Source organism: Cryptomeria japonica, chromosome 10 (genome assembly GCF_030272615.1).
Source record: "Cryptomeria japonica chromosome 10, Sugi_1.0, whole genome shotgun sequence".
Taxonomy (NCBI): domain Eukaryota; kingdom Viridiplantae; phylum Streptophyta; class Pinopsida; order Cupressales; family Cupressaceae; genus Cryptomeria; species Cryptomeria japonica.
Window position 1 is genome coordinate 610,573,494 of NC_081414.1, and position 12,002 is coordinate 610,585,495.

Below are 12,002 nucleotides of genomic sequence, written 5' to 3' on the forward strand. Positions count from 1 at the left end.
AGATTATTGAAGAAAGAACGGAATGGAGGTGGAAATCTGTGGAAGGACTGGGATTAAGTGAGGAACAAAAAGTAACAATGGAAGGCATTTTCAAGGAAAGGAAGATATTGTTGACTGGGGAGGAAGATAAAGTTGTTTGGTGTGGAGCAAAGGATGGTAAGTATTCAGTGAAAATAGTATATCAGCTTCTTGACTCTGCAGTTGCAGTGGATGATTGGCCAACAAGTCTATGTTGGGGTGAACACTGCCTCCCATAAGTGGGAACTTTTGCATGGTTGGCCATTAGAGGAAGGATATTAACTGGTGAAAGGGATCAGATTCAATGGCCTCTCTAAATGTGTATGTGTGAACAAGAAGAAGAGAATGTGGACCACATGTTGCTGCACTGTGAGGTAGCAAATAAATGTTGGAGGATGGTGACTTGAAAATTGGGATGACACTCTCCCTTCCTCGAGACTTTGAAGCAGTTATTTCAAGGATGGTATAAAGATGACAAGAAAACGACCTTTTCAAGTGTTTTGCAGGTATGTCCATCAACAGTTATATGGGAGATTTGGAAAAAGAGGAATAGGCAGATTTTCCAAGAGAAAAGTGAACCCATTCATAGGACCTGTGAGAGAGTTGACTTATCTACAGGAGAATTGGTTAGTGTGGTGGCCTCACAATGTGATCAAAGAAAAACACCTTTCACTGAGAATAGTTGGATCCAGCAAGCATGGTCGGGTATCAAATATCGGCTTGTTAATGGGCCTGCTTGGGTTCATTCAGGAATTGGAAAGGAAAAAATGGTGGAGTGGTCTAAACCGCAAGAAGGCTGGTACAAAATAAACTTTGATGTTGCATCAAAGGGCAACCAAGGCCCGTCGGGAGCAAGTTGGGTGGCACGGGATTGGGAGGGTATTATACTGGCTATTGGTGCATCTAAATCACCCGATGAAACGAAAAATGGAATAACAACCCGATCAGGAAGATGAGATGACAAGGCGGCATGATGAATACAATGCCTTGTGTCACCATACGCAGAGACATGACCTTCACAGAATTTTATGAGATGAAAACAAGGAATGGGTGTAGGAGTAGAAGGTATGAAGAGAGGAAAGACATTCAACACCGTTTGGGAAATATCACCACTCCTACTTTTGATGAATCCAATAGCTCCTTAGGAAGGGCTTGGTTGCAAAAATTAGACACATTTTTTCTTGAATCCAATGTTTGAAGAAGAGGCTTTTAAATTTGCCACCTTGCATCTTGAAGGAGTGGCTCACGAATGGTGGTATCATGGCATGGTAACCCAAGGGCATGACTCAATCACCACTTTGGAAGACTTCAGCCAAATATTGGCATAGAGGTTTGATAGAAGGGGTTCAAAAACTCATTTTAGAGAGTTAGCACAGCTGAAGCAAGAGGGTAAGCTGGAACACTATGTAGCAGAATTTCAAAGGCTTGAGGTGATGATTTCTGATGTGACGGAGAGAAAGCTCATAGTCTTCTTTGTGGAAGGCCTAGCCAAACCACTTAAAGGTTTAGTAAAGGCATTTGACCCGAGCTCATTGCAAGAAGCCATCAAAAGAGCTCTAAATTTTGAAGATTCAATGACTGAGGACAGATTTTATTCCAAGCAAGCATCTCATATTCTATCAAAAAAAACCTTTTCGAAAGTGCACACTACCTCCCAAAAAATTACCTCCTAAGCCAAACCAAGTAGGGTGTCTAAGAACAAACGTTCCACATATAGAGATCCATGGCAACCAGGGTAGAGGTGTTTGGGGACAGGACAAATACACTATATAGAGGTAGTCTTTGAAGAGGATACAGATAATGCAACATTGGAAAGTGTGGAAATCGTTGAGCATCCAAATTTGAAGTTGCTTGAGGATAAACAACATCTTGGATGGGAGGACTGTGATGTTCCCGATTTAAGGCTGGGTTGACCAATCTAATTGTGGGCAGTGTTAACTAACAACCCTTTATTTGCCAAGTATTGTAATAATTTAAATAAATAATTGAATAGGGGTTGAGATTCTTCTTCATCGATTCAACAACAAAAAAACCTTAATAAATAAAATTATTAAATAATTTTTGCCTGGGTTGACTTGCTTAGCGTACACTGGGCCTTTTTAATCTTGGGCTGACATAAGGAGATAAATGGTATAAATAAGGCAGGTTCATGTGAAGAAGAATGGGAGTTTTTTGGTTGAACTGCATTTAACAAATGCTTCAATTTCTGAGCAGACACCTCAGAAATCCTTGTTGGGTAGGACAACACCCCTGCCCTTCACTTTTTCTATCTAATTATTGTGCATTCTCCACTCTCTGAATTCAAAAAAAATACAGCAGGATTGGATTGGCAGAGTGACATATAAGGACACAAGAACTAGGCACAACTACGGCAGCTGCAGACAAGAGTGGCGGGCACAGGAGGCCAACCTATCGTTTTAGAGGTTTGTGGGGTTATAAATTCTTCCTTTGCTGTGTGTCTAAACTTAAAGACACCAGCAAAACAAGGACGGTGTCACAGTTGGGCATCTACAGAAATCATTGATCTGGGCGCAGTCATATCTCATACCTGGCTAGCTGTAGATTGACATCAATATTGAAGGCCATCAGGATAGCGCCACAGCTGATCAAGCTAAGCCACTGAGTCGAACTGAGTCTCTGGTATGTATTTGGCTTATTAAAGAACTGTAATCTGTCTCAGATACTAATTAAATCTGTATATCACTTATGTGCGGTATCCATAACTCTGGGTTTATGTGATCCTATTCAATAAACTGAAACCTCTGGTGTGTATTGAGACTCAAATATTACATCGCTTCAGATTATATTCTATTGTCTAAGCTGTGTATTTTTAATGATTATTGGCCTGTGCATGTGAAATCTGGAAAATTTTGTGTGAATAGTTACATCTGTGCATTCCAAATAAGAATCCCTAAGTGAGATATTTCACAAGTTGGAGGCTCTGATTGATTTGCTACTTATCTGTTTTCTGGTCTACTCAAATTTTCCCTCAATCATTGTATTGAGAATGTAACCCATCAATTGGATAACAGGATCCTATCTAGTTTTTCTGTTATGTATTTATTCTCTTTTTTGTGTGTGCCCATGTATAAATGCATTTGGAGCAGTCGACATCAATCATATTCTTCTCTAGTAGATGCTTTTTGTTGGGAATGCCTCATTACCCTTACATTCCAGGAGATTATACACATTATTCGGAGTATTTTGGATCTTATATATCCAGGTGTTCTGTAGCTTTGTTCTTGTTGGCTTAGGAGTCCAAATTTCCTTTTTTTCCATATCAGGTTTTACTTTTTATTCTCCTTATTTTGGAGATTTCTTAAAATTAGATTGAGGGGTGCTACTTTTGCAATTCTCTTTTTGTTCTTTGTTCATTGCCTTTGCTTGTCTTCTTGTGCCTTGAAAAGTATCTCTTTCTGGTGGGTGCCTTACAGGTTTAGCTCATTTTTCTGAACGAGATATATTTCTTGAGCTGCATCATCTCTTGCTTTCCTGTTTCTTTATTATATTCTGACTCTTCATAATGTCCATCACTGCCCAACAAAATGATGTTTGCATCCAGTTAATTTGTTGTTTTGCGGGTTTTGGCAGTGTTACATTCTTCCTATTGTCTCATTGACCTTGACTTGGATTTGCCTTTTTTGGTTATGATGATTCGTGGATCCTGTTGGTGTCTGTTTTATCATCTACCAAACATTAGAATAGGATACCCGAAGGTATTCTATCCTCTCCTGAAAAATCACTACTGATTCCAAGGTCTATATGTGCAAACAAGCGACTTTAGTGGAATAGCTTCTTGGGTAGTGTGTGCTGAAATTTCAAGGGAGACTTACATTTAACAATTATCTTGAACTGCTGGACTTAGATGGATTTAGCAATTTTGGGCTCTTCTTCTTTTTTTTGGGGGAATTTTCTGGGATTTAGACTTTCAAAAGAAAGGGGAAAAGAGATAGGGCTTCGGAAGGCTAATCTAATCCTACGAATTCTGGAGACAGTATTGACTGGGTGCTCTCGAGAAACCAAACCTTGCTTCGCCACACTAGGGACAACTACACAAGGCCGGTGCAATCTTGAATGGGTTGTGCTTATGATCGAGATGTTGGGATGCACAGGGGGTGGGCTCAAACTAACTTTGCACAGTAGAATGGAAATCATCCATTTACCAAAAGTATGAGCGGAGATACACCATCAATTGACACTTATCAAATCCTTCATTCAAATTAACAACAATGAAAGCAAATCTAAATTAATCCTAACTAAGTGTTGAGGCAATTGAAACCATGCAAATCATTCAAATAATAGAGATTACAAAGCAGCGCACATGCAATATATTATCTGGAAATGACCTTAAGCAACAATACATCAAAAACCTCACACTCTCCAAATGAGAGGAGGTAGCCTTATATAGTTTTCAAGAATAAATGAACGGCCGAGATCAAACAGTGATCAAGGGCCCAAATTGAAAACTATAAACCCTAATTAGGGTTTCCCAAAACTAACTACCCTCGACCAATTACATTTGGGACACTTGTCCTTCTTGCTAAATATGAACCATCAATGAAAATAGAAGGTTGTTGCATTGTGAAGTGTGCCCTTCTAGAAGCTTCTGGATAAGTCAGGTTCATCGAACCTGGACATGCTGACTTGGAGCGATCTGATTGGTTGGAAAATGACGAGGCGCCACCTCAACGTGTTGGATGTCTTTCTTGAATTCTCCAATTTGTGTCAAGAAATCGTCTAAGTTTGGAAATTTGATTCCTTCTTGTCGCCATTTGATTCTGCTTGGGAGCTTGTCTTTTTTAATTCCTTTAGGAGATGAAATCCTTCAAGAAGTTGGAAGTTTATCTAACTTTTCCATATTTTCACCAAGTCTGAGAACTTTTATTTCTTGATGCCTTGAGATTCTTTCAAGTGCCTCGAATTTGGAGAAGAAATCCCCTCGTGAAGTTTTTCTCATACTTAGCCAAATTTTGGCCCTCTCTATACTCGGACGAACCTTGCTCGTGGTCCCGTCTTCAATTCTGAATTTGGCTCGAAACTCCATTTGTGTTTTTTGTGATGATCCTGCCTTCAGTTGCCAATTTATGTTGCGTGGGAGGAGGGTAAAAGCTCTAGATAACCCCTTGCAAATATGAAATGATAGGATCAAGTTGTTCAGGCATTCGTTGTGATCATGTCCTTCTTCTCGATACCCTGACATGCCTTCATCATAATTGAGGAAATTGGAATTTTCTTTGTGAGACATTTCCCATACTTAGCCAAATTTTGGCTATCTTCACGCCCGGATGAACCTTGCCTGTGAACTTGTCCTCAATCTTTCGTTTGGCTTGAAACTCCAGCTGCGATCTCTATGATAATCTCGCTTCTATTTCCTCCTGCGACCTGTAAAACCAAAGGAAATCAAGTTAGAAATCTATCATGGATTAAAGAAAATCGAGGTTGTGAACGGCTAAGTGTTTGGAGATTTCATTTCATTTTCATACTTAGCCATAAAAACTGAAATTTCATCCTTAAAACCCTTCAGTCTTCAAGGGTGGTTGTGATCGTAAATCAACACCAAGTGTTATAACTCCGAAAAATTCCTTATACTTAGCCAAAAAAATGATTTTCATTCTCTAGAAATTCGAATAAATTTACTAAAAATCATTTCTTAAACTCTGAAAAATACTCAGAAAATTCATAAATCTACGTCATGAATTCCATTTCACCTTCGAATGGATGGAAGTAAGGCTGGAATTTTCTCAAGAACACTCGGGAAATTCAAGAACGATTCAATAACTCTTCCTTATACTGGTTGTCTTTCTCCAAAAATCTGTGAAACTTTTGTCAAAAAGGTTTATCCAACTTCCAGCAATATCCAAAACTTTCTACAGATGAACTCCAAACTGAAAGTATTTTACTATGCTCTCCTTAATATTTTCGAACTTCTTGGTGCAGAAATGAAGTTTACAACGAAGTATTTGTAAATAAAGTTAAATCCTCAATCAGAAACCCTTAAAATCTTCCAACTCATGTTTCCAATTTTAACTTCATTCTTTAGGAAAGTGTTGTCATGTTTCCAAATTCGAGAAAATATCTTCCAAAAGTTTCCAATTTGGCTATAAGTTCGAAATATTTATTAATCTTCCAATATTCTCCTTTTGAAAACTTTCTAGTTTGAATTTAAGGTTCGAAATCTTGAAGGATTTTCATGACATCACTTGCATTTTTATTGATTTTGCTTGACTTTCATGTTTAGGCGGACTTTTGGAGGCTTACCTTCACATCCATCAAACTTGGGCGGACTTTATTACCTCTTCAAGGCATGGTGGAGTTTAGGAAGGTCTTCATATAGCCGACTTTGATGCTACCTCCACCAAGGCAGACCCTCCCTTTCCCTCTTCAAGGCGGACTTTGGGAGGATGACTACTAGGGCGAAGTTTGAAGCTCTGGTAACTTGCTTGGAGGGCGGAGTTTCTTGAACCTCTCTCACAACCTTTTCAAGGCCTAGGGCGGAGTTTTCATAAGGCTCTTCAACATTATGCTTAGCACCAAGGGCTACTAAGGCATAGGGCGGACTTTCTTGATGTGACCCCAAGTCATAGGGCGGAGTTTGAAGGGTTCCCTTCATGGCCTCCCCAACTTAACCTCTACATGGCGGACTTTTGGGCTCTACCCTAAGGTATGGCGGAGTTTTAAGACTGCTCTTCTACAACCTTTGAAGGCCTAGGACGGAGTTTTATCTTCCTCAACATGGCAGACTTTTGTTGGTCTTCAACCAGCATGGCGGACTTCTAGAAGCTCTCTATCATCTCCTTGGATAGGGCGGACTTTGGTGTTACTTCCACCAAGGCGGACTTTATTACCTCTTCAAGGCATGGCGGAGTTTAGGAAGGTCTCCATATAGCGGACTTTGATGCTACCTCCACCAAGACGGACCTTGGACTTAACCTCTATATGGCGGACTTCTATGACATCTTTTACAACCTTTGAAGGCCTAGGACGGAGTTCTATCTTCCTCAACATGGCAGACTTTTGCTGGTCTTCAACCAGCATGGCGGACTTCTAGAAGCTCTCTAGAGGGTGGACTTTTCATATGGCTCTTCTTCCATGACTTAGCATCTTGGGCGGAGTTTGAAGACTTCTCCAACATGGGCAGACTTTAAGAGGCATGACCACCACTTGACATGCTTGGGCAGAGTTTTGATGTCCTTACCATCTTCACCAACAAGTTTGGGTGGACTTTGGAGAGTCTCCCTTCGGCGGACTTTGGTGACTCTTCATCAAGAGCAGGCTTCTAACTTAACCTCTATGTGGCGGACTTTATGGAGGTCACCATCATTTTGCTAGGATAGGGTGGAGTTTCAGGACCATTCACTCAGCAACACCTTGGGCGGAGTTTTGGAAGGTGTTCTCCTTGGGCGGACTTCTGGGTGACCTCAACCAAGGCGGACTTTTAGGCTTCCACCAAGGAGGGCGGACTTTGGAAGACCTCTTCAAACATGGCGGACTTTGAGCACCTCTCCATCATGGGGCGGAGTTTAGAGCTCTCTCTTCAAGAGGGCGGACTTTTGAAGGCTCTCAAGAGGGCGGACTATATATGAAATATAACATTTAAGTATAACTTATACTTTAAGTTATATTTCATATATATTGTCAGGATGTTTGAGAGTGGTTTCAGGTCTCTAGGACTTATAATGCAAAATCTAGTTTTTGGAGGATTCTCCAATTTTCCAGACTTAGTCAAATTTCAGGATCAGGATGACATTCCAGACTTGGCCAAATTTCAGGACATTTGAGGATCAGGATGATTTTTCGAGCTGATTATCCTTTGAATGTGCCATGACCCCCTAAAATATAGGAACTTAGCTTTTTGGGTCAAAACTTGAAAATTTTCGATCACGATCGAAGTAGGTCAATGGTATCAGTGCAAACCCTAGGTTCCAATCCCGAAAAAGCAAAAAGCCTAAAATCTAGGGATTTAGCTTTTTAGTTCAAAACTTGGAATTTTTGAGTTCCGGTCGAAGCTAGTCAGTGGTGTAAGTGTAAACCCTAGGTTCGCATCCTGAAAAAACAAAAAGCAGGGATCCCTAAAATCTAGGGATTTAGCTTTTTAGGTCAAAACTTGGAATTTTTGAGTCTCGGTCGAAGCTGGTCAGTGGTGTAAGTGTAAACCCTAGGTTCGCATCCCGAAAAAGCAAAAAGCCTAAAATCTAGGGATTTAGCTTTTTTAGGTCAAAACTTGGAATTTTTGAGTTCCGATCGAAGCTGGTCAATGGTGCAAGTGTAAACCCTAGGTTCGCTTCCCGAAAAAAGCAAAAAGCCTAAAATCTAGGGATTTAGCTTTTTTAGGTCAAAACTTGGAATTTTTTAGTTCCGATTGAAGCTAGTCAGTGGTGCAAGTGTAAACCCTAGGTTTGCATCCCAAAAAAGCAAAAAGCAAACATCCCTAAAAAATAGGGAAAACTTTCTAAAAATAGCCATACCGGGGATTGGGCTAAAAATGCCAAAAACGAAACTTCCTAAAAAATAGGAAAAAGCAAAAAAGCAAACTTTCTAAAAATAGAAAGTTGTCCAAATTCGTCCAAATCAATTGCGATCTTCATCCTTTGGCCTTTCTAAGCACTCTGGTGGTGTTCGCATTTCGGAATCACATAACTTGCAAAAACTAACTTTCAATCATTAGGGCTTGAAATGCTCTGAACTGGACAAGGCTTGGTGAAACTGCAGCAAAAGGTCATAGGACACTAACAAAACCCTAGAAAGCAGGAAAAGAGAGGGTCCCCATTTGCAATGGGGCGATGTGTGGAAAAGGTCACAACAGATCCCTTGGTGAGAGTGTACCTTGTTAGGTGACCAAGCTTATGACAATTCTGCTTCTAAAGGGAGTAATTTCCAACTCCAAGAGTTGCTCCCATTCTATTCTTTTAGCATCCAACATGAACCTGTCTGGAAGAGGTTTTCCAGTTCTATATTCATATAGATCCAAGCATAGTTTAGAAATCTTCAGTTCTTTGTTATTTCATATGTGATGATGTACTCTCCTGTTGCTCTTATTTTCTTCAATGTGGTATCATTAGAATCTCAGTTGCTCTTGTTTGCTTCCAACTTTCTTGAATCCAAGCCTGTAATATCCCTTCCATGAATAAACAGGAAAACACCTTAATTTAAATATTATTCTTTGTCATGACCCCACTTTAATGTATCTATTGCACATAGAAAGAAGCAAAACACTAACATATCAATATATAGAAAATGGCCTTACTAGTAAGACTTCGCCATTTTGCATCTTGATCGGTTTTCTACCTCAATCAAATTCTACACATCAGGGTATTTTTCCCAATCAGCGAATTATGAGATGAACAAACTACTTAACAAGATAGATTCCCAAATAAAGTGAAGAGGCACAGGGTTCGTTGGTAAAATGTAGCGATCCAAATCAGAATGAGAGCAAATGGCTTTAAGAAGAATTATGCTTACAATAACAAGTATTATTAATAACCTTTGTTAAGAGGCGATCACAATAACAACCATTAATTACTTAAAGGCAAAAGACATTGCATGAGGAGTCACCACCTTGCAAGGTCAGTGTCCATTGGGAAAGAGACATACCTTTCCAACCGATGGAGGAGATATATTAGTGGCAGCTTCACCATTCAATGAGCAGTGAAAATTTCATTTTTTATATAATTATTCAGATTTAGAGCGCTCAAGAGAGCCATCGACTAGCCAAGTGAAGGGGGTATTTACCCACCCTTTGCAAGGCTTTAGACACATAAGCAAGGATAATTTGAATACAGCATCAAGGGACCGCATGATCATAAGGACGATATTCTGAAAGAGCAATCGGACATTAAGACTCCATATCTACACACTTTGCATGGTTATAAAACATCATCCAGTAACATCAATCAGTTCAATAAAAGATCAGAAATTATATTATTATACCGATTATTAACTAGGTGCAGCATAATACTCATGGCACATCCTGCATATAAAATCATCAGACCTCTTGTGTAGCTTTGAGACATAACCACAGACCCTCTTCTTGACAGGAAGTTGGAATCTATGTCAGAATCCAGAATAGTCTTCTCTTGGAACAATATATTGGAATTTGCATCAGAAATTATTATATAAGGAAGATTATATTACTGTCTATTAGAACACTTCACATTCATAGAAGGATCACAAATTAAGCACTTGCTAATCTAATTAAAGTAATTCTTAGTATAAGTCTTACATATCAATATTTCTATCATATATTTCCTATCACGACCATTAGAACCAGAAGCATAAATGGCTTGATTAATTGCAAATTAGACGAGATCCCACAAGGAACATTACAAAGCCCCTAGAGTTTTAGGTTTTCGGAAGGCTCCCATAAACTTCCAGACTACAGTTCTTTCCCTCAGTAGTAAAGAATTTGCTATATTTCTTCCAAGGTGAACAAGATTTTTGGTTATGATTCAATTCTAAGGCAGCAGTAATTTTCCTTTTTCACTAGAAAATTTGGATACTGATGACTGTAATGATTCTTTTTGCATGGTATTTCATGAACCATGGAGCTCTTCTTTGCTGGTTTTGGCATAAGGGCTTCCTTCAAAGATTAGTGGCTCTGGGATAGCTGGTTGAATGATGTGGCCATGTTCTCCTTGTTTGAGTGAAGACCTTTCAACAAGGAAGAGAGAAATTTTGGTTCAGCAAAATTTGCGGAAGGGTGTAACTGGGAGAGGAAGAGAGGGAGGGAGTGAGGGAGAGAGAGAGATCTGGTTTTTCACAAGAAATGAAGTGCATTCTATCAGTTTTCAGGCCATATTTCATGGTCTATCAAATGTGGTGTCTAACTAAAGTTTTGCTTAAGTTTTCAATGACAAGTCCACAATTGCTAGTTCAGAATCAAAGACACCTTAATCTAAAAGTTCAATCATTAAGTAAAATGAATTTCATAAGTAGTGGAAGTCACATCAAGTACCATCTTCAGAAACAACAAAGCATCAAATGAACAAACTGTGATTAAAACAAGATTTCTGGCAAGATGGAAGATATGAGAACACAAACATATCTCTTCTATCCATCTATGAGGCAATGGTATTCCTGTAATTGCCTAACAGAATGTTTAAAAAAGTTGAAATGTAGAGAAAGTGTACCTGTTGCTTAGGAATGCCTTTATAATCCCCATAAACTAGGGCATACTCTAGCAGTTCATTCTTGTCAATCATTGATTGAAATTCATCTTTACTAACAAAGTAGTAATCCTTCCCATTGATTTCGCCTGGCCGCATTGCACGAGTTGTAGCTGTTACTACAAAGTGAATTCCTGTCCGCACTTGTTGCAGTCTCTGTGAAAGAGAAATGATCAATCAAACCTAGTGGAGCATAAACAGATCCATTTCTACTACAAAAGAGCCATTGTTGAACAAAATTTTCAGCCATCAATAACCATGCGTCTCTACATTTTCTCACAGATCAAGGATTTTGATCACAGAAAAAAATCACAATAAAGCATAAGGATAATTAGGGCAAAACAATATTTGTTTGCATTCCAAAAATATGCTTGCCCAAATAATGGAACAGTTGAGTGATAACATGCTAGATAGATGCTAGGCAGTTGTATGTGACAAGTAGCCTGGCTCATATTCAAACAATAGCTGTCTTATAGTGCAACTCTGGCAACAATTCAGTAAGTCAAAGTGTACAGGAAATAGAAATAAAGAAAAGTTAATATACTTCAAAATAAAATGTCATTCATTTCAAACAGAAAAAAAAAACAGTTTTCATTTTTCAAGAATCACACATCTAAAATGCGTCAACTAAGTGAACAATGGACCAATGCAGTCGACGAGACTGAACTAAAGGTGCATCCTTCAAAATATCTAGACATTCATATAGAAAGATAAAAAGCAGTTTTGAATTTCCAAGAGCCAGACACATCTAAAGAGGGTCATTCTAAATTAACATTGAAGCAATGTAGTCAGGTAAATTTCGACCAAAGAAAGAATCACAAA

General features: G+C 39.0%; 1 protein-coding gene across 11 annotated transcripts in view; it reads right to left on the reverse strand.

The window, feature by feature from the left end:
• LOC131064821 (guanylate kinase 2, chloroplastic/mitochondrial) overlaps positions 1-12,002 on the reverse strand; it is a 113,784-nt gene that overhangs the window by 38,268 nt on the left and 63,514 nt on the right. For all 11 annotated transcript variants that reach the window (XM_057999102.2, XM_057999100.2, XM_057999099.2 and 8 more), the window contains one exon: positions 11,145-11,336. In XM_057999102.2, the coding sequence (XP_057855085.1) occupies positions 11,145-11,336 (192 nt within the window). The remainder of the gene's footprint in view (positions 1-11,144; positions 11,337-12,002) is intronic.